At 40.0% G+C, this 26,629-nt stretch overlaps 6 protein-coding genes across 9 annotated transcripts in view; 3 read left to right on the forward strand and 3 right to left on the reverse strand.

Annotated features, from left to right (window-relative positions):
* The window catches only part of LOC120448469 (heparan sulfate 2-O-sulfotransferase pipe), a 39,207-nt gene extending 37,305 nt beyond the window's left edge, over positions 1 to 1,902 (forward strand). The window contains exons 4-6 of one of the 3 annotated variants that reach the window (XM_039630487.2): positions 521 to 1,116; positions 1,179 to 1,333; positions 1,691 to 1,902. In XM_039630487.2, the coding sequence (XP_039486421.1) occupies positions 521 to 1,116; positions 1,179 to 1,333; positions 1,691 to 1,902 (963 nt within the window). Of the gene's footprint in view, positions 1 to 14; positions 224 to 520; positions 1,117 to 1,178; positions 1,334 to 1,690 lie in introns of those variants that run through there. The other 2 variants (XM_039630488.2, XM_039630492.1) reach the window with 2 other exon arrangements.
* A 90-nt stretch (positions 1,903 to 1,992) lies between these two features.
* LOC120448470 (deoxynucleoside triphosphate triphosphohydrolase SAMHD1) lies at positions 1,993 to 6,006 on the reverse strand. The gene is made up of 5 exons (XM_039630494.1): positions 5,670 to 6,006; positions 3,596 to 3,762; positions 3,364 to 3,535; positions 2,602 to 3,302; positions 1,993 to 2,545 (listed from the first exon to the last, which is right to left on the reverse strand). Exons 1-5 carry the CDS (start codon positions 5,820 to 5,822, stop codon positions 2,479 to 2,481), a joined length of 1,260 nt encoding a protein of 419 aa, XP_039486428.1. The 5' UTR covers positions 5,823 to 6,006; the 3' UTR covers positions 1,993 to 2,478.
* On the reverse strand, positions 3,866 to 4,701 carry LOC120448471. Its single transcript, XM_039630495.2, has 3 exons — positions 4,509 to 4,701; positions 4,246 to 4,454; positions 3,866 to 4,193 (listed from the first exon to the last, which is right to left on the reverse strand). The coding sequence occupies exons 1-3, from the start codon at positions 4,617 to 4,619 to the stop codon at positions 3,974 to 3,976; spliced, it is 540 nt and encodes a 179-aa protein (XP_039486429.1). The 5' UTR covers positions 4,620 to 4,701; the 3' UTR covers positions 3,866 to 3,973.
* Positions 6,007 to 8,812: 2,806 nt separating the features above from the next.
* LOC120448212 (glycogen-binding subunit 76A) lies at positions 8,813 to 19,533 on the forward strand. Of its 2 annotated transcripts, none has more exons than XM_039630090.2 (3): positions 8,813 to 9,621; positions 15,990 to 16,179; positions 16,301 to 19,533. In XM_039630090.2, exons 2-3 carry the CDS (start codon positions 16,012 to 16,014, stop codon positions 18,182 to 18,184), a joined length of 2,052 nt encoding a protein of 683 aa, XP_039486024.2. In that variant the 5' UTR covers positions 8,813 to 9,621; positions 15,990 to 16,011; the 3' UTR covers positions 18,185 to 19,533. The 2 variants fall into 2 exon arrangements, with proteins under 2 accessions (XP_039486024.2, XP_043861933.1); XM_044005998.1 differs by lacking the exon at positions 8,813 to 9,621 and adding an exon at positions 12,526 to 12,720.
* Positions 19,534 to 20,683: 1,150 nt separating this feature from the next.
* Positions 20,684 to 21,367, forward strand: LOC120450047 (collagen alpha-1(III) chain). Its single transcript, XM_039632802.1, has one exon. The coding sequence runs from the start codon at positions 20,684 to 20,686 to the stop codon at positions 21,365 to 21,367; it is 684 nt and encodes a 227-aa protein (XP_039488736.1).
* Positions 21,368 to 21,675: 308 nt separating this feature from the next.
* LOC120449060 lies at positions 21,676 to 24,961 on the reverse strand. The gene is made up of 5 exons (XM_039631355.2): positions 24,787 to 24,961; positions 22,576 to 22,636; positions 22,448 to 22,522; positions 21,936 to 22,184; positions 21,676 to 21,871 (listed from the first exon to the last, which is right to left on the reverse strand). The coding sequence occupies exons 1-5, from the start codon at positions 24,911 to 24,913 to the stop codon at positions 21,745 to 21,747; spliced, it is 639 nt and encodes a 212-aa protein (XP_039487289.1). The 5' UTR covers positions 24,914 to 24,961; the 3' UTR covers positions 21,676 to 21,744.
* Between the last annotated feature and the right edge of the window lie 1,668 nt (positions 24,962 to 26,629).

Consider the following 26,629-nt stretch of genomic DNA (forward strand, 5'->3'; position numbering starts at 1 on the left):
ATTATCTCTTTCAGTGCACAGCAAAAGCATTCGAAATCGGAATCGCAATAATCGCAAGCCCCACATAGATGCAGATGTCAGGGAGATGGTAAGACGGAACTTTACCAACGAATATGAGTTCTACTACTTCTGCAAGCAGCGTTTGTATAAGCAATATTTGGCCCTTCAACTCGAGAATAATCTTCACTAAAAATTCTTGATCACAAATCACCAAATAAAAAATCTAAACTGCTATATTATTTAAATTGCATTAGTTAAGTAAGAAGTGGCTCCATATGAACAGGAATAAAAAATCTTCTAATTGATATGAACAGGAATATAAAATCTTTTGGGGGACTCTCCTCAAAAACTGTTTCTTTCGAACTGAGGTTTATTTTTCGTACAGGGTCGCAATATCAAGTTCTCTTCTGTAATTCTTATTTAGACCGAGTACATTTACATAGTACCAAATGCATATCAAAGACCAAGGCCCTGAAGGTAAACTGGATGAATCAATATAGATTACTAATTATTTATCTAGATTCCATTTCTTATAACTACTTTAAACTCTAACCAGATGTCCTCCCTAAACGTGCGGGATCTTAATAATACCCGCAAGGCACAAATGGAGCTGGTATTTTTCAATCGGGTTCCCAAAGTGGGAAGTCAGACGTTCATGGAGCTCCTCCGTCGACTTTCCGAGCGCAACAATTTTCAGTTCCACCGCGATGCAGTCCAGAAGGTGGAGACAATCCGCTTGGCCGAGGATCAGCAGCAGGAAATGGCCGAGGTTATCAGTGAGCTTCCGGAACCCTCGGTCTTCATCAAGCATGTGTGCTTCACCAACTTTACCAAATTCAACCTCCCAAGGCCAATTTACCTAAATGTGGTCCGGGATCCCGTGGAGCGGGTGATCAGTTGGTTCTACTACGTGAGGGCTCCGTGGTACTTCGTGGAGCGCAAAGCTGCTTTCCCGGACCTACCGTTGCCCCATCCCGCTTGGCTTAAAAAGGATTTCGAAACATGTGTCCTCAATGGCGACCAGGAGTGCACCTATACTCAAGGAGTTACAGTGGAGGGAATCGGCGATCATCGCAGGCAGAGCCTATTCTTCTGCGGACACGACTACGAATGCACGTAAGTTTTTAAACTTCCTTCCTAATATTTTAATTAAGAAGAGGTTTCTATACAACTTCTAGACCCTTCAACACTGTGGGAGCCCTGGAACGAGCCAAATTTGCCGTAGAACAGCAGTACGCGGTTGTTGGAGTGCTGGAGGACCTGAACACCACGCTGTCTGTACTTGAAAAATATGTGCCACGGTTCTTTGAGGGCGTCCGAGATATTTATGCAAGTAAGTTGATAGAGCTTGTCAAGGAAAATTTAACAACATTGAAACTAGAATCAAATGAAATTGGAAGAAATAAATAGGAATAAGCCAGAGTTTTAAGACTTCAAAAAACAATAAAGTCTGTATTTCCAGCCTTGTTCAATGCATTTATTTTGTACAATGTAATACAATGTAATACAATGCTGAAATAAACAACAGATTGTACGCCCAAAGACTTAAGTAATCAAAGCTATAAAGCCACTTGTGAATTATACAATGTTGTAACACTTCGCATGGCTTTCTGTGAACTTGACAAAATTGAACTACAAAAATCTTTATGAGACACATTCCTCCTAACTCATGTTCCCATTCCCCTTTTAGCCAGCGCAGAGTACTTGACGAAGATAAACAAGAACAACTTCAAGCCGCCGGTCAGCGAGCATGTTAAGGATATAGTGCGTCGGAACTTCACGAACGAGATAGAGTTCTATCAATTCTGCCGACAGAGACTCCACAAACAATATCTGGCTGCTCACTTACCACAGCGGATTATCACAGACTCAGCACATTTGCCAGGCCTGATTGGCAATTAAACGGTGCTCTTTACAAATCACGAACAAATGTAGCAACAAATATGATAAACAAAATCGTACTCGGACCTGTAGTCAGCTAAGTTCCCATTATTGTTTTCTCTTGTGTATATTTCAAAGCGGTTATCAAAAATATGACAAATGCATCTTATATTTATATAGATTAGTAAGTACCTTATTTTATAAAGACCTGAGTTTGAATTGTGATGTCTTCAAGTGAACTGTTGAAATTTTTGTTTTAGTATTTTAGCTTTAAGTCGAATATGATAAACACTGTATAAACTAATAAATGAATATTTTAAGAACACATGTCTTTCCACTGATTTTAACTGTTAGTGAACACAAGAAATAAAAATATAACACATTTAATAACTAAAAAAATCAACGACTTGTATCAGGCTATTCTGGATAACAAAATGTGAATGGCATTAAGAGTGGTCGCACTACAAACGCAACCGTTGAGTACTTTTACATCATTTCATGAAATACAGTTTATTAAATATATGAATACGAGGGAAAAAAACAATAACATACGTTTGGTTGACGACTTTAACATGAACTATTCTTTTGTGGATGTTTCTATTCTAACTTAAAGCACTTGTTGACTATCGTCGGGCTTTCACATGGAGTAATTGGACGCTTCTTGCTGAAATAAAAATAATTAACTCATGATCTTTATTTATCAAAGTGAGATATGTATACCGCTTATTTCCAAAGAAAGCGAAAGCCTCTGCGCATTTCATAAGCTCCCAAGGTCCAGGTATAATCCTGTGCACCCGTATGATGTCCGATCCGGAACAATCGTTGCTTGGGACTTCTACAATTCGTTGAAGTTCCTTTACATATCTCGATTTGGGATCCCTTTGAATTACATTCCAAACATAATCGTCGCTCAATTCCAGCCACTTTTTATCCTTTGAGCGAATGTTTAATAGTTCCGGAGCCATACGTTGTACTGCATTGGCAAAAATAACATCCACGGCGCAAGTTAGCGGATATTGATAAGCCTTTATGTGGAGGAGCGATCGCGCCTCGAACAAGCGATATACGCGATGATAGTCTGCGTAACGATACTCGATGCGTTGTCCATCAGGTGATATGCGAGCCTGAAGAAATACGTCATCAAAATCCATCTCCGCAGAGTTGAGAATTTGCAGGCGCTTGTTATCACGCCGTAGATAATCCCATTTATCCACGTCCAACCCGCAGCGACGATTATGCACAATATCAAAGATGTAGGTATGCCCCAGCATTGGAAACGGCAGCGTCTCACTGCATCCCAATATCAAAGCCTTTATCAATTGAACACCCCGCCCACCACCATCGTCTCTTAAGAAGACCAGCTCCGGATTAAGGGCATCCTGGAAAATTGTATCCACACAGGCCATTGCGTTTTCCTCGTGCTACAAAAGAAACGGGGATAACAGTTGACCACCTCAGGAATTGGTAGACGTTACTACTTACATCAAATTCATGATGCGTTGCCAACTCCCAAGCATGTGACATTGGCCCGTGTCCAATGTCGTGAAGGAGGGCGGCTATCTCCACCGCCTGACGACACCAGTCCGGAAGCTTAGGCTCGTAATGCGAATTGCGTTCGATCGCCCTTAGGTGATCCTGCGAGCTTTTGTAGGCTCTGCGACATAAAATTAAAATTAAGATACAATAGTACAATAGTACTTCTGTTATAGGTTACCCAAGGCAATGATCGTATCGCGTGTGATCGGCCTTCTTATCGATGGCCCACGGAATGAGACCCAATTGCTTAACATGTTTAAGGCGCTGGAAGAGTGGGTGCTTAACAATCTCTTGGATATGGCTCGGCAGTTCGATTACACCGTGAACCTCATCCTCAATAAGCATCTGAAAGAAATGAACATTTAAAAAGGTGAAATACCATTCAAAGAGCCATATCCTATGATTTCTCTTCCTGCCCAAAGAGAGCCAAATAATTAAAAGCATTCAGTACTCGTTTAACCCTTTGCTTTTTACTGAACGCTATAACAATTGAGTACATTATATGTGGACCGAGGCTGAGATAAGCATTTCACTTAGGAACATCAAAGAAGTAAAGTTAGCTGCCACTACTACCGCCACTGCTACCACCACTGCTACCACCACTGCTTCCTCCACTGGTGCTTCCACCGTCGTTGGAGTTCCAATTCAGGCACATGGAGACTATAAAGAGACTTAGGCCTATAATGTCCGGAACTAGCCCCATGGCGGCCATAATACATTCCTGCCTCTCGAACTGACCATCAATCATCGGGCGGATGTTTCGGATGAGCGAAACACTACGGAGGATGATGATTTGAAAATGATTTATACAAAATAGATCGGTCTTACCAATATGGAAGCGTTAGCATTTGGGCTGCTGCATATAAAGTTATTAAAACCATATTGCTTGCAGCCTTCCTAAAAATCAGTAAGTTAACTATCAACACGTTAATCAAGGCTGCAATAGCTAGCTTCCCATCTTGCGTCAACAAATAAGCGGCATTATTGTTTAATAAGACAACTAAAGCTGCTGTTATCAATGCTACAACCGTTCCGATCTGCAATATTAAATCTTAAATCAATCCACATTGTTACAAACACTCATTTCTCACGGTCACCGGGCGGAGTTCCAAACGATGGTTATTTGATCCCTTCAATGGATCTTGACGCGGAGCATCGCTTCCCAGAGGAGGTGGCAAAATAAAGTTAGCAGAAATTTTCATTTTTATCAGCCTGTCGACAATGTACGAGTATGTGCTGTGTGTTTTGTGGACTTTGTTTTACATCAGGGTAAGACTTAAAAAGATGGGCTACTTTAATTTACAAAATTTGAAACAAAAAATATATATATTCCTAATCTTTGTCAACAATTTCAGCAACCAAAGCACAAACAATTACAAGTACTTGTACGTCCACTTTTAAATTTGCAGTCAAAATTAATCCAACTATTCGCACGGAATATTACAAGAAGTGCAAATATTTATTCGTTTAAACAGTGTTAGTAATAGTTTTTAGGTCGTACATTTTCTTGTTTAATAATAATTATGAGAGAAACACAAGTTCTTTTGCAGAAAACCTGTTTCAACCACAAACCACGACGTTATTGGTAACTGCACCTTTATCAACGGTCAAACTAGAAATGGATCTCTATAGTTTGGTACATATAAGCTCTGTCTTCGCCATATCCCACAAATATGACAGATTTTCTAGAACTCGAACGAAATCAAGTTTTTCCAACACTTGTTTCTCTGCTTAAAAGGAGTGTAAACTGCGTTGCATATAGTTAAAATAATTTTATGTTATTCTAAAACAAGGGCAAACAGTATTAATGCGATTTAAAAAAAAATTAAATTGTATTATGTGGATAATTTGAATTTGGATAAGTTTAAACGATTCCGGATTGCAAGCAATCTATTTTTCCAAACCCATATTCTTCGCGCCCCTTTTTCAGCCCATGTAGTCATTAAATTTCCAAATAAATTGGTTATCGTATGCTTTTGTTTAGAAGAAGGTAGATAACAGCGCTCAGATAATAAACACAACACAAATGCCATGGCTTATTAATTCAAGCGTATATAACTATTTATTTTACAAAATGTGCGAGATTGATGCATTACGCTATTAATAACTAACGACTCTTCAATTGATCTCACGCAATGTGCAAAGTTTAGTAGGTCAAGTGAAATCAGTGCGCTTTTTCTGCCAGTGCAAACAGCTGTCTACGATCAGCTGTCAGCGTTACCTGGCAACCAATAACATAACGGTCAACTCACCGATTGGCGTGGTTGTTGTTGTGCGTGGTGTCCATGCTGCTGTTGTTGTTGCTGGGCAAGCTGGAGCTTTGAGTTATTTGGTTCATGAGAAAGGGGAAGGGGAGGGCAGCGCCGTCGCTGCGCGGTGGAGTGAATTACAGCGCTGGCTGACATGCTAATTGGATTCCTGTTAATCGACAATCCGCGTCCGAAGCAAAACCGAAAATGCGAACAGCACGACGTCTTGAAAGCTGTCTTCCCGCCGACTTGTGCGAATATCTTACTTCCGGGGATTTGTTTCACATTTTATAGCGAACTCCGATTCGTCAAGCAAAACGCACGCAACTGTTAATTTGGAGATGGGTGCGCACAGCTGATTGCAGCTATCGACCAGGGATGCGGTGAAAGCTGTGCAGTAAGCAGTAATGGCGCCGATTTCAAACGGCAAAGCTAATCAATTTGTGTTCTTGTTAATGCCTAAAGTAATAAAAATAAGTGCTTGCCCTTCTATACGAATTTTATTGCCCATAAAAAAAAAAAAAAAAAAAAAAAAAAAAAAAAAAAAAAAAAAAAAAAAAAAAAAAAAAAAAAAAAAAAAAAAAAAAAAAAAAAAAAAAAAAAAAAAAAAAAAAAAAAAAAAAAAAAAAAAAAAAAAAAAAACAAAAAAAAAAAAAAAAAAAAAAAAAAAAAATTAATGCCCAATGCCATAGTAAAATTATCTGTAAATCAAAAAAAAAAAAAAAAAAAAAAAAAAAAAAAAAAAAAAAAAAAAAAAAAAAAAAAAAAAAAAAATCCATATAGAGAACAAAACCAAAAACAAAAGTCTTTGCTTTTTATGCATTTTTTATATTGCTGAGTTGAAATCAAGAGATGTCAATAATATAGATTTAACAATATTTATGAAATTAAATCTGTACGTGCCACATATGAAAACAAAATAATTAGTTTGTGCAAGAAACAAGTCCGAACAGCGCCACCTATGTGGGGGCGCCGAAACCAAGCTTAATGGTTTGTGACTCCGCTTTTTAGATCTCTGACAAAGCTCATATATGTACACGTCCCTCCATTGAGTATGGCAGCGCCCGGCATAATTAGAAATGGATACGGCAGCGCCCTATATTCCCAGGAAATAGGATTGAAATATGCTATATTCTTAGAAATTAATATGGCAACTTCACCTCTCCTGAAAATTCAGGAGAACTACTAAAAAAAAGTTTTTAAATTGCAATCAGTTCTAAAATGAAATAATTATTAATAATTTATAAGCTATGTAAGAAAGGCATTATTTTTATCAGTTTTAGCTAAGGATTTGTTTCTCATGATTTAGGTTTTCTGTTATTCTTTTAAAGTTTGTAAAGCTTATTTAATTTTTTAAATTTAACATTTACTGATATATCTTGTGCTTAAGACAAATTTTATTTGTAATACAATACCAAATAGATAATATTTTTTAAAATATACATAAATATATTAAAAATAATTCAAAACAAATAGAATAGGAATTCTAAACATATTGGTTTTATTCTTTAATTTACAGGAAATTTATAGGTAACATTAAAAATAAATGATTTAATTTTGAAAATACGAACTTCAGAAAACATCTGCACCTATGTAGGTGCTCTAAAAAACCTTGGAAAAATAAAATGACTTCATATTTTTTTAAGCTGACTAATTACACACCCGAATTAAAAAATTAAATTGCATCTAATTAATTGTCATGTGATAATCAAAGCCGATTTAAACCGAATGAAAGGATATTTTGAAGGGATATTTTCTAGGGGGTGGAAGGGCTGGCACGTGGCTTACTTAGCGTGGAAATTGCTTTTGCTGAGAGCGCCGTCGCACTGAAATGAAAGCGAAAGTTGCCGCTGACCTACAGATGAAAGTAGCACATCGAAGAGAAATGTTCAGGAAAAGAGAGGGTAGCATATTCGAGAAAAAGACAATGCTTCTTTGTATCTGTATCTGTACCCGTATCTGTATCTGCAGCCCACATATATAAGTACAATTTCAATTTAAGTTGCATTGCACTTTCTGCATCCTCTCGTTGCATTCTCCCGGCAGTCGACGCACTTAAAAAATAACAGAGAGCATATCCGATTTGCACTAAGATACATTTGTATCTGTGCCTCAGTTTATCGAGAGTGCGTAAGTGAAGTAGACAACCCCACATAGGTAAACGAAAAATTGGCAGGAACGAAAGCAATTAATAAAACAATGGAACGAAAGCAAACATTCGACATACAATTTTGATATGCAAATATAAACAAAAAAGAGGAAATTTCAAAAAAAGCCGGCTCCACACTTGACCGAGTAAAGCGATAAAGAGAACCTATATTGAGAGATATCACTGGGAGAAATGAAGAGCGTAGTCCAAACGCAAACAAATGCTGCACAGTGGTAACTTACTCGATATGAAATAGTTTTTGTGCAAATCCATCCTTATTTCTAATCCAAATGCTTTACAATCTGTTAGATATATATTTCTAAAGGCCATATCTTACTAATAAATAAATTTATTTTATGCACAAAACACAGAAATTCTTATCAGTTTAAATTTAAAGCCGATTTAAAAGCCAATAAATATATTTTGATTATCTTCGGGTTAGGGAACTATTTTAACTTAATTTCTTTGTTTAAATTAACTTATTTTTTTAAAAATAAACTTTCTTCTTGGCTCTATATTCTCTGAAATTATAAATACGACGTGTTTCAAGTGACAAGTTTTCAAGTCGACGACCACCGTCCAGTACTTGAAAAGTGCTCTCTCCAGCGTTTGCCTCTCTCTATTCGTTGGCTTCAGCGCCGTGCTATCTAACCACCCAGACGCCACCCACCGAGAGTGGTGAGATGGTGAGAACGAGAGCGAAAGTGGGGCCCGAAAGGTTGCAACTTTCGGCGAGACTTGCCTCAGTTGCCACACGACAGGAGGGCCAAACGGGCGACTTGGGAGGCACAAGACGCGGGCACCGTCTAAACTCGTATCCGCCAGATACGCGGATAGCCAAAATTAAAAGTAATAATCAAACCGCTGCGTGAAATAGCTCCCATTCACCATTCACCATTCACCCGCACCCGAAAGCACCTCCTCTCTGATTTTGCAAAAAATAAATAATAAGCACGAATTATTCTCGAAAATCGTTGTATCTGTGTATCGGAGAACCGAAAAGAGGCCGTCGTTTGGCGCTCTCGCATCTCAGCTGCCAGTGGGCGAAAGACGCAACTGCTGCGACCTTGCAATGCCCTTGAATGACACTCTTATTGCGACCAAGTCGCCGACGTTGCCACTCCAACGGGCGCTGCTGCCACGGCTGCCACTCAGCGCTGGCAAAAATACACATAATTATTAATAATAACACAATAATAGTAGCTTTATCACAGAAAAACATAACAGAACGCTGCGCCGAATAAAAGTGAAAATTTTATTGAAGTCGAAGAACTTTCGCGTGCCTTCGTGAAAGCCGAAAACGGAAAGCCCCGACGGATTTGACATCAAAGCTTTAACCCAAACCACAAGATGTGCTAAAATAATTCGAAATAATTGACCATTAGGAAATTATTAGGAATTAGGAAATCAAATTAAAGCAAACATATCCGCGATCCGAAATCTGAAATAATCTGAAATAAGTGTTATCTAACTGCGCCCCTGGCGGCCTGTGCATGTGTGTGTGCGGCGAGTGAAAGTGAAAGTGAAAGTTCTCGACAGCGAATATCCTTGTTTAACCTTTCTCCATCATTGGGTCACCTCCTCCGGCATCGCAGCCTAAACGACGGCAGGGCACGCGAATACGTACCTACAGGCCCACCAGCGTATATAGTAAATATACCTATATAGCCAAAATCGGTGTATGTGGGCGATATTTATGCCACGACTTTTGACAAGCGATTCTTTTCATTGCTTCGCCGACGAGCGCGAGTAGAACGCTGGCAAAGGCCAAAAAGGGAACGCCTTGGAACCATATTAAAACATCAGGTGGGTAAACCATAATTATTCGGAGGATTTCCATTCATTAGTGACATAATGGAGCGCGTGTTTTGTACAAAACATTGCGTGCTGGTTCGGTGTTCCACAATTAAGTACGTCCAACTGATGATGCTGCAATTAGCTTGCTCGTCTATCCATCAGATACAATTGACATTGGATTTGCCACTTAAAGTCACAGCATCATATGTTGAAGTGGACATAGAGTTTTCTCGATTAAATAGTGACTCTAGCTAATCTTAAAAGTCAGATCAAGTTCAATGAAGTGCAAGTTCAGGCAGTTCAAGAACTTTATCACACAATTTATTTACAATCAACTTATTCGACATTAATATGATAAACCGGTTTCAGTTACTGATCAATAGCGTTTGGGTCTCAGTTAGTTATAGTCTTAGTTATATAATACTGAATCAAATATTATAATTTCACAACAATCTGTATTTAATACACTAGAGTTAATACACTAGTAGCTGAAGATTTTGTTATACACAAAACACTTATAAAACAAATTCTAGGATAACAACTTTTCCTTAATACATATCGTGGACTAGATAAATTCTATGACCTGTTTTTCTTGTCTGCCTCAATCAAAACAAAACAATTCGAATCTCGTTATCACAGTAATCAAAACAAGCAATTCCCCGGTCCCCAACAATAACCATAAAAAGAAAAGCGAGAGCCAGTGGAAAGCGCAAGTGTTCCTACCAGAGTATCTCTGTATCGGTAACATAGTTTTCAGAACGGCGCAAGCGTTTTTCCAGTTCGTTTTGCCTTTCACGGTGCTTGGCTTTGGCTTTGTTTGCTTTTGACATTTCTTTCGGTAGCAATGTCATACAAATATAAATAAAAGAATCCACGCGCTGCCGAAAAGCAAAAAATGAGTGTGGAAACCACCCACATCCGAGCACACGCACTCACACACACGCCTTGTATCTTGTATCTGATAGATAGGAAAAATTACTGAACGCAAATTAGCGCTTCAAACGAGGCTCGTGTAATCCACTTGTATTTTATATTGATTGCGGTGTAGTTCACATCATCGTTTTTTTTGGTTGCCATTTACGATTCCAAATCCGAATACCCGGGATTGAGCCGCATGCGCCTGTCCAAATTTCAGCTAATTCCCCCCCCCATTAATATTATATATTATTAATTTCGGTTTATTTATAAATAAAGAAGCCAGTCAGCTGTTGTGGTTTGTTGATGGGTAGAACACGTATCTTTTGGCTTCTTTTTAAATGCGCGGGCGGCACTTGCCGGTCTGAAAAAATTGGCCGGAATAGAATTTATGCTAATGATATATGCGACACTGAATGACAGCGGAAAATTGTCTCTAATTATATTTTTTAGTTCCTAGAGCTGCGCATTTCAAGTGGCTGTATATATTATTCGAAGAAAACATTCGAAATATTTTTAAAGAAATTTGATGTAGTATTAAATTAGCTCTAACTGCTTACTGATTTAAATATAATATTTAAAAAGGTCCATCAAGTTTCGAGATCTAAAGTAAAAAAAAATATTTAAACATAAATTAATTGATTCAAGCTTTAATTTTATCTTATTGGGGATCCCAAAATAATTGAATAGAATTTATGATTTTAAAAGTAATTCTTAATAATTGTTTTTTAATAAAAGCATCTCGATAAACAATAACATTAACAGTTTTTTCTAACAGTTTTGAAGTATCTAACGGTAACGATAAGATACCGGTAACGATTCGGTTATCACTACTCTTCATGTTCGTAATTAATTGCCAGTTTAGACTAATTCTCTGAGCATATTGACTTTGTAGAACAGTTCAATGATCCGCTTAGCAATCTTATCTCCTCCGGCTCCTCCTGTCATCCATCAATCCAACTCAAGTGGCTTAGTTCTGCCAAATCAGAATTACAAACTATACCGCCGCCAAATCCGCAGGCAAACAAATTAGTGGCCTAATCTTATGCTTGGCCAACAAATGCAAAGTCCCGTCCACTGATTACGATCCCGTAGAATGGCCAATTCTGGCATTCGCACATATGTATGTTCATATATACGGTCCCTCAATCACAGCGGGTGGGTCTGGAGGGTTTTCCAAAGCCCACAAGCCTTAATTGACAGCAAATATTGAACGCTGGTGGTTTATCTGCGGGTAACACGGTAGATATGGCTAAAGCAATACGTTACAGTACTTACCAATTTATTGCAGCAACGGAAGTCCGTTGGCTGAACTGCTCGATTAGCGTTGGAGGAAAAGTGGAATGCTAAGTTACTTAAAGCTTTTGTAGTTTCCTAATTTATTGTATTATAAAATGACAAGCTCGAAACTCATGTAAGATTTTCAAGAGTTTGTTGCCAAGTCGTCAATTTATAAATCCTATACAACAAAAGTAACTTTAAAACAAAATTATTAGAATGTGTGTTATGACTAGTTTAGCCACATTTTGTAATGCTCTCTGTGGGAGAAGGGCACTTCAAAGAGCAGTTAGCTAAGACTAAGATACAGATAGAACAACCGAGGCTGCGACGTCACTGATCACGAGCATCTGTCTTTAGTGGCGGCTGCCTGGCAGTATCGGGAGTCGTGCAGATTGTAGGATTGCAGATACAGCGGCATATTTACAGATACAGATACCGATTCAGATACCCATTCAGATTTGAATTTGCATTCCCGAGGAGGCGGATGCGGATGCGGATGCGGGGTGAATGCAATCTGCTTGAGGGCAGTGTTTGGCTGCGATTTGCGATTTCGCTCCGCACCGCTCCGCCGCACTGCGCTTCAATTTCGATTCGATTCGATCCCATCGCATCCCATCCCATCCGATCCGATCCGATCCCATCCGATCCGTTCGGATTTCGCCTTATCAATCAGGGTGGATTTGCTGAATGCCAAAAACACAACAAAAAGATCGGTGGGTAGTCAGTGCACGCCCGACACCGTGACGCTGCAGACGTGGTGCAGTTCGAGTGGTTTTCGGTGGCTTTCGGTACCTTTCGGTTGTTTTTTTCGTACTGGCTTGAGGTCTTTTAGACTTGCAATACCCCCAGCTATCATAATTCCAAGCGGAGATTCGTGGGGTGAACCAACCGGTTATATCATCGCCGTCTAGTGTAGGTGGAAAATCGACGAGGAGTTCACTTGTGAGAGCGGCGTTCGCGGGGATCGTGGGGTTCGCGGGTCAATTCTGATTGCTATAAATAAAACTGCAAATTCGTTATCACGCCTCATAATCGGGACGCCGCCGCAGCATGATTAAGTGTTCCACACACCGCACCACCCAACCACCCTTACCACCCTAAACACCATAACCACCCACTCACCCACCCATCGCCCAGTGGCAAATATCATGTGTGGTTCAGGTGATAAGCCGGTGACCGGCATTGAAACCACAGTGCCAGTCGGTTGGCCTGGAAACATCTAATCGAACTGCTTTAGTGGTGTGAACAGCTAATGGCGCATCTATCTCTGGACCAGTGACTAACTAATTGACATGACAAATGCAACTGCGAGATGCGGCCGATAAGATTGTCTGTCAATAATACTCGTAGCACCTGAAGGGCTTGTAAACAGTGCAAATCTTTCTATTTCGAGTGATTTTCAGTTTAATAATAAAGTTCTGATTGATACTAAATATATTGCTTATGTCTGCCAAATGTCAGCTTAAATATGCACATTTTGTCAAATATAACTATGTAACTTATTAGTTCAATTTCTCGATCTCATCCTTCGTATATGTAATTTTAAATGATGTTCTTTTCTGTATTTTTGGTTTTTTGTAAGCCATTCAATAGCTTAATAAACACTCTAGATGTAGATGACAATAGATGCAAACATTTATTTAAAATAGGAAGTGACTAAGAAGAATAATAATACGTTTTTATTTTACCTAATTTCGGCAGTGCTAAAATTATTTTGAAAAATACTGTTTGCCCATAATCACTTACTATCTTTTTAAAAACGCCTATTAAATTTTATAGAAACGTGTTCAAAACCCTATAAAATTTGTTAGTAAAATAGTTGTAGAATACAATACTTATCTTGTCATTTTTGACTTAATATTTAAGTTATTATTAAGGGGATCACTTTGACTTTCTGTACAATATTGACACCTCAACAGCACCTTGACTTCGTGTTCCAAACATCCACTGTGAACCAATCAAGCATAATTCAAATAACTTTTTTATTGCGTGAGCCGTTGGGGTGTCCACTTTAATATCAATTCCGTACATTTTCCCCAATTTAATTCAATTAAGCGGCTTTATGGGTTTCTCTTGGGTCAGTGCGTACACTTGAGTCAACTACTTGAAGCAAAAGAAACATTTTCAGTTACGCAGTTACCGTCAAAACGAGGCGTAAATTCACCAAGCAAATTCACCAAAATTGCGAGAATCGCAAATAAAACATATGTATAAGAGGAAAAACGGAAATGTTACTTTGGCCATAAAATAAAAGTCACACATATTTTTTCTTAGATTTTATTTATAGATTTTGTGTTCATGATATTTATTTTCACTTCTTTTTGCTGTGCATATATTTTATTTATAAAATGCGAGCTCGAGACGCTGCACCAGCAATTTTTATGGGACTATAGAATATTCTAAACAAAAGTGAGACTAAGTGTTAAATTAGAACATATAAATAATTCTACCTTTTAATTATAGAAATTGAAAATATTTAGAATTGTTTCTTAGCTTTGCAAATACGTAAGCGACACCAATTCAAAAGAGTTGGATTTTTTATGTATGCATTCGGTTTTGTAATGCCTTTCTTGACCCAACGTCATTAGCGCCCAAAACGCATTTAGGCTATTGGCCCAAAGCCAAAAGAGTATTCCACCCATCTGTACGCCGAAAAATGTTTAATAAAGGTACTGAGTTGCAAGGGAAGCCTGTGAATCATGAGATATCTGCCATAAGTGGCACCACCTCATCTCTAGTGGCATCTGCATTTGTTACATTGCCTAAGCTGCAAGGAGACCTGCATTCTTCACTTTAAACTTAGGGAAATTTTAAAAGAGATCGGCATCTCGACCTCCTTAATCGATCGATTGTCAGGCGCTCGTTTGTTTATTTAAAAACTTTGTCGACGCCATTTGGCGAGGCAAGAAATGTCAGTTTTTTACTTTTTTTAATCATTTTACTGCTTAATTAAATTTCCTATGCATGCTGCCAAAGATAAAAAGTAAAATACATAAAACGAAAAGGGACGGAAAATCGAAGCAGACAAAAAGAAATGCCGCGAGAGTTCAAGGCCAATTGACTTTGTCTCCTCTTGATTGGCGCATCTAATTTTCAAAATAAAAGCTCTGATGTCTTAATTGGGCGGCACCTCCTCTCCCACTCCCATTAACACGCCTTCTCGCTCTCATCAAACACATCCATCGGTGGGCGTGGCTTGGCTTTGCACCTGATCAAAGGTAATGCACGTGCAGCCACCGCAAAATGAAAACAATAACATTGCCATCTGCCAAGAGCAAGGCGGAGAGGTGTTAACAATTTGTTATGGTCACCCGGTTCTTCGGGCGTTTCATCGATGCATTTGTCGGACAATATATCACGGGTTTTCCTCACCTGACTATATAAGAATAATCGGGTCTTGGCGCTTTTAAATGGGTCTCATATAAGTAGGCTTGAAAAGCATTTGGAAGCTGGAAGGATCTCTATCCTTTCCGACTTACAAATAGCTTATGATATATTTGAACAAAATCCCAAAGAGAATCGATCTAGGTTATCTAGTGTCCGTCCGTCTGCCTGCTTAACTGTCCGTCCGTATAAACGTGAGATCTCGGAAAGTGTAAAGGCCAAAAAAGCAGTTTCTGCACTCCTCCTGTTCAGGTTTGTTTTGAAATTTTGCACACATAGGCGTTGAAATATTTAATTGAAATATTTATCAAATATTTCTTTAACGTGTATTAAAGGGTATTGAACAACCTCGGGAGTAATAGTGTTCCATGTTCATCGAAGATCCTTTAGCTGAGTAATAGGAATAAATACCATGTAAAGGCTTTTTGTCCACCTTATTCCATATTAAATATTGTTTGCGAAATTAAACACATTTTGGCCAGCCAGAACAAATTAAAACGAAGAATTCTTTCAATAGTCTATTTAAATTTTAATGACAACCAACTAAATCAAATGAAAGACACAGGCAACGAAAGAGAAATGAAAAATGCTCTGAGGATAATAAAAGCATACATATATACTGCAAATGATGATATTTTCCCAGCTGTTTTAAAATGCCACCGGGAACATGGGTAAAGCGAAAAGGGAAAGTGATGGAGAACAACATTTCGTGTGAATTTATTTGTTTACCTAAAAATTGCTCATCCCGTTTCAATATATCACTCACGTCACACATCCCGTCGGTTCTATACTTGCAGATATTCCGCAGATCGGACGTAAATGAACGATCCCGGCGATATACCACTGACACACACGAGCACTCCGGACAGCAGGCCGCCCTGCAGCATCATCTCCATCATACCCACCATAGGGATGTCCTCATGTCGCGGAAGAGCCGAGGCATTCGCACGGAGTCTGTCCTCCAAGCTGCGCACCTTGGGATCACAGGTGAATACATGCGATCCTAATGGGGAAGTAGATCGTAAATGATATGGGTGGAGATGCTACTTGGCAATATTATTTATTACATTGTATAAATTCTAAACTAATTGAGGATTCCACTCCGCAGACAACCGAGGAAGGCGAGGGCAACGCGGAGGACGAGCCAATCATAAATGGATCCAGCACGAACACGTGGGTCAACTCCCACGACTCGGAGCAGACGGTGACGGACCTGCAGCCACTGCGCCATGAGTCCGACTCCTTCTTCGACTTCGACTGCGAGCTGGAGTCGCCGGGGAGTCCTGTGGACGAGTGCGAGTACCTGCGCCTGATCGAAACTGCCTCGAATACGCCGCACAACTCCACGGCGGAGTCGGGCTATGCCTGCGCTTCAATGGCTAGCAGCCACAGTAGCAGCAATGATGGTCCGTACTTTGACGCATCCGCATCCGCTTCCACATCCACAGCTGCAGCTGCCCAGGACCAGACGCTGCCAGCCTCGGAACTCAAGGAGTATGTGAACACATTGCAACTGAACGGAAGGCATGGACTAACCAATGGAGTGCAGGAGGAACAGCCAGCTGGCCAGGATGCGGTGCAGGAGGACGAGGCCTTCCTGCAGGCGCAGATCCTCAGTGAGATCCAGAAGCACAGCTTCAGTTTGAGGGAGGTGGAGCAGACAAAGAACGAGGAGGTTAAGCTCAGCAATGGGCATCTCGAGGAGGTGGAGGAGCTGGAACTGAAGGAAGTCCTGGACGTAGCTGGTACTACAAACAGAGCTCCACCGGTGATCGCTGCTCCGGAAGAAAAGGAAATCTGCCCTGACAGAGCCGAAGAGGGATCACCTAATGAAAGAGTTCAAAAAGAAAGCTCCCAGGAAAGGGTGCTAGAAGAAACCCCATTCGAAGGAGTTCAAGATGAATCCCTAAATGACAGAGTCCAAGAGGACGCGTCCGATGAAAGGGTTCAAGAGGAAACGTCCGACGTTACAGTTCACGGGAAATCCTCCCACACATCAGCCACAGAATCCATCCTCACCGAGGAAACCTTCCCGGAGAGATCCCCAGAGGAAAGCAGGATTGATGAACTCTCGCCCGACAGTGGTGTGGATGAAACAGACAAATCGGCCAGTAATCTCACCGTAAACGTGGACCTGGCCCAAATTGAACAGGCCAAACAGGATGCCACCGAGGCTGTGGAGAAAAGTTGTGCCCCCAGTCGGGGTACCACAGTCGATACCACTGATGATGAAGACGACTGTAGACCCCAGCGCATCCGGCGTTGTTCCTCCCTAAAAACGGGAAAGACTCCACCCGGAACTCCGGGTCGCAAGAAGATCGTGAGGTTCGCCGATGTCCTTGGCCTGGATCTGGCCGATGTGAAGACCTTCCTGGACGAGATACCCACCATACCGAAGTCGGCGTTTGAGGACCTGGAGATCCTGGAGTCGGAGCCGCCCCTTCAGCTCGGCCCCAAGTCCGACAAGCTACTGATGCCTCTGTTCCAGCAGCCAGGAGGCCTGCCCAAGTTCCTCGATGCGGTCCGGGAGAAGCAGGTGTCCCTGGAGAACGCAGCCGTGACGGACAACATCAACCAGACGATATCCGGATCGGTGCGCGTGCGCAATCTGGACTTTCACAAGTCCGTGCACATAAGGTACTCGCTGGACGGATGGAGGAGCTACGCCGACCTGCAGGCCAACTACGTGGAGAACTCCTGCGATGGCTTCTCCGACATCTTCACCTTCGTGCTGTTCGGGAACTCGCTGCACGTGGGCCAGAGGCTGGAGTTCGCCGTAAGGTTCCAGTGCAAGGGCCAACAGTTCTGGGACAACAACTACGGGGCCAACTACTGCTTCCAGTGTTTGCCCAGCTCGACACATACCGCCGGCGGCACCACGGCATCGCCTCCGTCTGTGGCGACTGGCGCCGTATCCACCGGCCATGGTGCCAGTCTGGTCGGAATGCTAAGCCCCACGGCGGGCGATGCGTGGTGCAGCTCCTTCTACTAACCGGTGGCGATGGGCCCGCACTTAAGGCACTGGCATCCCGTCTAGAATCCATCCCCTCCCCCCATGCCCAATCCAACGACACGACACCAAGATCTGGGAAAGTTTCCGGGCCTTGACGTGGTGTCTACGTCCCAGTAAGAAATCAAATCCAAGCAGTCCCAAATGGCAGCCCAGTCAGAGATCACAGATCAGAATACCAACCTTCATGGGGCTAGCTCTTCTTTGAGGTGATTGGATTGTTCGCTCGAAAATCCATATGGAACCAAGTATTTTTTTGGCAATTCTTTACGTTACGTATGAAGATCTGAAACTAATTTGGAATGACATTTTCAGTCAAAGGCAGATTAAGATTGGATATTTTGCAACTTAACAGCTGATTTAAGCGAGAACTATCGTACGAAATGTCAAGAAATTACATTACTCCCGCAAGAATATTTCGGTCCCTGCACATCGTAAAATCGAACCACCCCACCCTTTCAAGGAAGGCAAACATTGTTTATATTTTTATAGAATGGAAAAGGTTGAAGGGTTAGTGAAAGGGAGAGAAGAGGAGCTGAAAGAGCACCACAAAACCTAAAGAATCAAACCAGAGTAGTGCGAACAAGAACAAAAGCCAGCAAGGTTCGAATGAATCCCAAAGATAGTTGTTAGTCGTATGTTATAAGAAGAGCAAGTGATAACAAACTCAAACTCAGATCAGTTTCTTCAATGTCTTCTTCTGTTTTTAGTTACTTTCCCAATTTTTATTTGGTTTGTTCCTAGGTTTGTTTGTTATGCGAAAGCGATTGCCAGTTCGATCGGGTTTATAAGATTGTGATTCTGCCAGATAATGTAATTGAAAAAAATCCGTTTTGTGAAAAGATTAATTCCCCTTAATCTTAGTTCAGCATCAGTTTTGAAAAGTATCTCTGTGGACGGCAGTCCACATAGTGAAATATGCACCATTTTCATACGTTTTGTCCGGTAAAAGCAGATCACTTTTAGCCTTGCTTAGATCCGTTAGAACACAGAGACCATGTCAAAAGTTAACTACAACTAACCAACATCCAATATCTAGTCAACTCGAGTTTACTTTTGCTACCTTTTGACTATTTACAGTCCAAAGGATATACTCCCATCCCATGATATTTGTAGCCCGATCGGCAATACCCTTTCGACCATCAGACAGAACAGACAAACCTTAACTTTTATTTCTCTTGAATGTTGATATTCTTCTAATGTTTGATTTTTGATATGCTTTAATTTTAATTTAAACGATTTAAATATTTTCTATGTATATGTTGATGCGTAATACATCTATCGTAATATTATATAAATATATATACAAAATAAAATAAATATAAACTTTAGTTATTCCTTTTCGGTTTATTCTTTCAATTATCTATGTTTTTTCTGAAAAATATTCTGAATAAATACAATTTGAGCTCTTCTTATCCACACCAGAACCTGAAATAGCCTATATCAGGGATAAACAAGCGAATACCTACTTATAACAATTAATTGCAAACGCAGCTACCTCAAGGTTTTCCGACCGAAAACACGAAAAAGAGAGAATAATAGTTAAACAAAGTACATATATGATTAAACAAAGAAACTATTGAAAACTATTAAATATGTTTATTGCATAGCAAACATGTGTAAAACTAAAGCAAAACAAAAACAACAAATAAAACGAACTTTAAAAGTTACAACTATTTACATATGTATGTATGTTAGTTAACACAGCAGAAACTTCACAAACATTACTAAAGTCCCCCGAATCCAAATGACTTAGACTGAAGCGTGAGTATTTCGCGAGATACGCGAAAAGTGTTATGAGATCTGCCCAAAACCTGTTGATTTGTTGAGGTTTGTGTGGGCGGGGCTTTTGTCAGCATGAGTTCCACTTCACACTAACAAAAGAATAATAAAGAACCCAAAATAAAATGAAATTGCGAACAGACATTTCTAGCATGTCTCGAAAGTGTTTTCTTTTGTGCTTCAAATGGACAGACAGGTGGTATCCCTCGGTGAAGAAAACTGCATATTAGTTACTCAAAATGGGTAACATTTCCCTACTATCGTAAAATTCTGGTGCTTGGATCATTATCCTGGTCAGCAGACATTGCTCTGGTTCCATTTAAAATGTATTAATGCATGTATGTTTTTCAGAAATGATATACATACCTACTTATTAAGCTATTCTAGAATACAAGAATTCACTTTTCATGGCTCAATCACAAAGTCCGACACCCATTTAGTGTGAAAGTTCTTTCAGCCGCCTAAGAACCCAGCTCATTCATTGAATATTATGCAAATCAGATACTTTATAAATAAGTGGCTTAGTTTATTAAACAAGAGAAATTAGCATACGATACAAATATAATACGATCGTAAGACAAGACATATAAATCTCAAATGAGCTGTCTTAACGGGAGTTTGAATGATTCTTCTCTATTGCCTTTTTTCAGTATCCACATAAAAGCAGTGACTGCGATCTGATTTTCGTTAGTTTACAGCATGTCGTCGAATCTGGAAGTTCGCTTTGCGAACTGGATTATTCTGCTGGTGGCACTACTGTCAGTTTCTGGCGAAATCTTCGCCAAGGATGATGCCTCTGTGCCCCGTCTTATCACCCTTCAAACTAGTAGTCCTGCTCCAGCCCCGCCACAGGAAGTCATCATAGAGGAGGATCACGATCATCATCATCATCATCCGCCACACTACCAGCCAAGCTATTCGTATCCGTACCCGCAACCGCAGCCCTGTAGTTGTCCGCCCGGTCCTCCAGGTCCTCCTGGCCCCCCTGGACAGCCTGGACAGAAGGGCTATCCCGGCCCCAAGGGGTCCAAGGGTGATCCCGGCGAGAAGGGGCCGCGAGGAGATAAGGGACACCCAGGGATGCCTGGAATGCCTGGCCAGCCTGGTCCTCAGGGTCCTCCTGGTTATCCAGGAGGTTCATATCCTTATGGTGGATATCCCTATCCTCCCCCTCCCCCTCCTCCTACTTCACATGAGCATGGAGGCCCAAGAGGACACCATAGGCACTACGATCGCTACTATGATGAGGAGGACTATGATTACGGCAATGAGCGTGCACTTGGTCTAATAAAACCCGAAGAATTCGACGACCAACCCTTCATTTTGGCCTTCAGTGAACGCAGAAATCCGTTTAGCCCAAAAACCAATAAAAGACGAAATTAAATGAAAGTTTATAGACTATTAAATTCCCGTGGTTTAGAAAGAACTTTCAAAATTCTTTTGAAATATCTGTAGAGATTGGCAAAAAAAAGAAGTCATTACATTTTTAAAAATTGTCCGAGTGACAGGTTAGGTTAACTTTGGGCATTAGAGCGGGTATGTTATTTGAATAGCGATTTCGGTATTAAGTCTTTCCCAAAAAGGATACTTTGATTAAACACACCAAATCAAACCAAATACTTTTTAAAAGACGAGCAATAAAAGTATAGCATGCACTCAGCGTTTAAATCGAAACCTTTTTACAAACCGTATATTAATAGATATCTGTTAAGTCGTTTAAAATCTCACATTACATTAGGCAGAAAAGCTGGCTTAAACTATTAGCAAACATCGTCATCTATGACGGGGTGGTCATCGCCCTCCTCCTCCGCTTCGTCCTCCAAGGCCGCTTGCGAGGCACCAACCTCCGCGAAATCATCCTCCATGGTATCCACAAAGCTCGAGACCCTATCAACGCAAAACAAACAGACTTTAGAAACAAATAACAAAGACGTTCGTTGGCTGGCATCACTTTTCAAAGTCACACTGCGGCAGGAGGCCCTCCTCCTTGGAGGGGCTGAATCTGAGCAGCGTGCAAAGCCTGAGGAGCCCGAGGAGTATCAGGAACATTCCGGCCACATAACTCAGCCACAGATTGTGGGGATATAGTATCAGGCAGATGCCGATGACCGCATAAACCGGAGTGGGTCGCCAACCGCCACAAATCGCTGAAAGTCGCCAGCAGGCCGAGCAGCTGCAGGTCCTCCGCTGGTAATTATCCCTGAAACAAATTGAATCCACAAATATGTGAAGAGGGAAAATGTTCAAGCATTATTGTAAGCAAAGGCTTTTGCCAAATCTTTTATGGTTTAATTTGTTATTGTGTAAGTCGAAATGAAAGTATATCGGACATATATTTGTCCGCAAATCACATTTTACTAGCGTCTTTTATAAATAAAATGGAATTATAATAAGAGAATATACATAAACGTATAAGATCTCTTTTTAAATGAATTATTTGGGGAATCTGAATTGTTTTCTTACTCTGCACACTGAAGTTGCAGAAAGATAGTCACGAGCCACTTGATCTCAATGAACATTACCAGCACGGCTGAAAAACTAACCACAAATTAGTATATTTTTGGGGACATGGATATGGATCCGTGACTTACACTATATAAAGACCGGCCTGATAGCCATGCATGTAGACATCAACGCCAACGCCGCAGATAACTGAAATGAAAAATGGCTTAAGAAAGTTTCGGTGAGGGGGGTCCTTTTGGCGGGTTGAAACGAGGAGTGTTATCCTTGAATGAGCCTATAAAATAATGGGAGTTTGTCTAGGCAAATATATTTATAAGCATATTTATTGAGCTGGGGCTTTTTTGTTTACCACGCTTTGCCCATAAAATGTAATACAAAACCAATGAAAGGAAACGAGGTGAACTCAAGAAGTTTATCACTGTGCCAAAAAGGATTTTGCACTGGCCAACAAATTACAAGCTCATTTATTAAAAATATTAAAAAAATATATTAATAAATATATAGTGATATATAGTGAATTATGTTGTGATAGATTCATTGAGGAAATTTACATATTCATTACAAATTTAACATAGAAACTTTCTCTACCACTTATCTCCATGTGCGTTAAACTGCCCTCCCCAGTATTCATATTCTAACCATATTATGGTTCCGCTTAACATTTTGTCTTACCCAAATCCACTTTGAACGTTAATATATGGTTAGCCATGGTTATGGAGTCACCACGCCCCTCAGCCCATAAAAATATAATCTAATTAAGTTGTTTTTATTATGCCGAGTCGCGAAAAACCAATCAGATTAGCCTGTTAGATATATGTATGCCCCATATTTAAGCACAACTGCAGAACCGAAACCAAAGCAATTACATTAAATGCTGTCAACGGAGATAAAAATTGAAAAAGCGGAAATCGAAAAAACATGCAAAAATTATCTGGATAATTGAAAGCGACGGGGGGAAAATAGATACCGGGAAAGAGGGAAACTTGGCGGATGGCTGGCGCCAAAAGGCTAACAACACAGCTCATTGTCGACCGTATGGAAAAGTTGCTGATAAGGGGAAAAGCGGGCTGGGAAAACTCTGCTCTTGGCACAGGATGCCAGTCGTGAGCTGCAAGCTGTAAACTGCATAGAGGCCAATGCCTTGTTAATGGCTCTGCCAGGGAGTTTCCTTGGGAAACCCCATCCCTGTTCCCCGATCCCCGTAATGCGGAGCTTATGAACTACAGAGATTTTATACTTCTATACTTTGTTTTTCTGCGTGCCACTGCATCCATGATAGACCCCAAAACAATTTGCAAAGAAATTAGTTTGAACTTGACCCGACGTTTTTGTTCGGCTGCAGCTGGGCGATTTATCATATTCTGTAAAAAACGGCGGTGCACTATCTAAAGCGCATTAGGGAAATGTCAGATGGTGGCGGAAAATCGTTATGATTGGCCATGATAAGCGTTTGAGCCAACTTTGATAACTCCACCAGATGGCCGAAAAAGAAATGATGATGAAAAAATGTGATTGGATTTCGCAGGTTAGAATGCAGATAAGTGATGAAAAGTTATGTCGTGCAAAAAATGTAACCAACGTAGATTGATTTCAGGAAGATAATATTATTATGTAATAAATTATTACTTCATTTTACAAATTGACAAACGAAATGTCATTTAATTCTGGCTGTAAAGCTATCAATTAAGCGGAAAAAGTGTAACACAAAGCTAGGTACAAAAAACCATAATTAAATTGTAATTAAATGACGGAAAAAAGGGAAATTACTTTTAAAACTAAACTTGAATTTTAATTGCATCAGATAGAGATATTTACATACGGTTGCATTTCGTGTTTATTAAAACACAAATGTAGCTATCTCACTATGAGGAAATAGAAAAGGATGGCCCTTTTGTATGTTTATTTTCCTAGTCTACTCAAGCACATGCAGAACCTTTGTGTTCAAGAAAAATATTGCTCTAAAGTAATATTATATGAATTTAAAGGAACAATAAAAGCAGCCAATAAGAGCATGTCCCCATTCAGCATCTCAGCATCTCAGCCAACAATTCCCATTCAGTACCAAGAAATATAATAAGCCACAGCACTCAACATATCCCGAGGCAATGGTTCCTATGCACAAGCATTTCCTACGATTTGTCAAGGGTAAACATTCCAAACAAGGGCCAGAAAAGCAATGCACATTCATACATAAATGCATGCACATGCATCCATGCATCATAGCCCCGTATCGTGATTGGCATTATCTCGAAACCGGGGTCACCTCGGCACCCGGGCACCCGGGCACCTGGGCACAAGTTCTATTCCCCTGGCTTGGATTTCCGCGCACTTGAGCTTACCGAATGAAGTCAGCAGACCAAAAACCCTTATCACAGGACGTAGGCACTCGCACGGTTCTGCGGACTGATGGCGGCGATGGTGCCGAGTGCGGCGAACGCGCTGCGATTGCAGTTGCATCTGGCTCATGGCTATCTTGGTTTATATCTATATATATTTATTTTATAAATTCCAAAGGAGCAGTTTGATATTGTTGTTAATATCTTATTTATTGCAGTTCAAGTTATCCTTCTCCTTCCTTCCAATGCACTGTTGGCAAAAGTCGGAGCAATCGCTTTTAAATTTTGTATTAATGTTTTGGCTTTATATCTGAATTTTTATTCCATTCAACTTTTACTTTAAAATAACTTGATAACTTGATAATATTTAAATTATATTTTCAATATATTACATGCTAATACAGCATAACTTTAAATATTCACATCTAAAACTGTCGTTTCAATTGCTGTCCAAGAGAATCGCTAATAAAACAATCAAAGAGCCGTATCCACATCACAAAAATTCACTACGTGCTCGGCTTACTAAGTGGCCAAACAACTTTACGACAAACATTTTCAATTCCAGCTAGAACAGCTTTTAAATTTCACCATTTAACTCGGGCACACGCTGCGTATTCGTAATGTGACATTTTTCGCACCTCTTCTTCCACAGCCTTTAATCACCGAACCGTTTGTGAGTGTGTGTGCGTGTGTGTGGCAACTAATGTCTGCAAATTACCGTTACCATTTGCACTTTGCCCCCGCACGTTGTGTGCCCTCTATTATTTTTTTTATTAAATATTTCTCTTATTGTTGTTGAGTTCTTGTAACTTTTCCTGTGAAGTGCCACTTTGCCACTCGACTTTATGGTCGTGCTCTAAACAACGAACGTCCGCACGCTTCCAGCGGCTCCAGCTGAATGAAACTGAATGAAAGGACCAGCAAGGATTCTTTTCTATTTTCGGAGTCAGGATCCAGAGTCGCCGCTCAGGCTGCTTTTCCCACTGCTTTTCCTACTGCCACTGACTTTGTAGCCAAATACCAGCCAATGGGGCGGCGCTGCATTCGAAACTGCTAAGTTGATTTGTTACGAGGGCGCACGAGTAGTGTTTATTTCTTTTTAAATGCGTTTTTGCGATTTAATGCTGAGATTTATGAAGACCACAAATATATCCATGTTGTTTTAAAGATGCTTTTAATTGGTTAGCTGTTTTTGACATTCCCTACCGTTTGTATTTGAAAACTTATTTAAAGTTGGCAATATGACAATTCTTTTGAACTATACTTCTTTAAACATATAAATATAGAGCTCATTTTGTACTGCAACAGTTGTCTAATTTTTTATTGGTTATTCATTTATAATTCAAAACAAAAAATCATATTTTTTAAATGCTATGTTAATTTTCTTTAAGAACTGAATTCTTTTATTTTTACTGTAATTTTTGTTCAGTATTTAAGTTTGAACAGTTTTGGTGTTTTATCTTCTGTTTTATTTAAATTGTTTCCCTTTCGCGATTTATTGTGGAGCGTAGCGCATTTGAGCAGTCTTTATAGTCCTGCGGTTTTTTACAGGAAAGCACAATGGGCTAGACGTCAGTATTCTTAGTTATTTTCCTCAATAGACTCAAACCGAATTTATACAACAAAAAGACACATAATTAGCTACTGATGTGGTATAATCCTCATTTACGAGTTTTCTTGAATATTATCAAGTATACATTTTTATTTAAATTATACAGAAATTTTAGTTGTTTGTCAAAAAATGGATATTTGGGCCATAGTTCAAAGCCAGCTTGATTTTATTTGTCACGTTGTCCTGTGTGAGAAGCCACTGCCTCATGTTGTTGCTACTGCTGACGCGGCTCTC

This window comes from Drosophila santomea, chromosome 3L (assembly GCF_016746245.2).
Source record: "Drosophila santomea strain STO CAGO 1482 chromosome 3L, Prin_Dsan_1.1, whole genome shotgun sequence".
NCBI lineage: Eukaryota > Metazoa > Arthropoda > Insecta > Diptera > Drosophilidae > Drosophila > Drosophila santomea.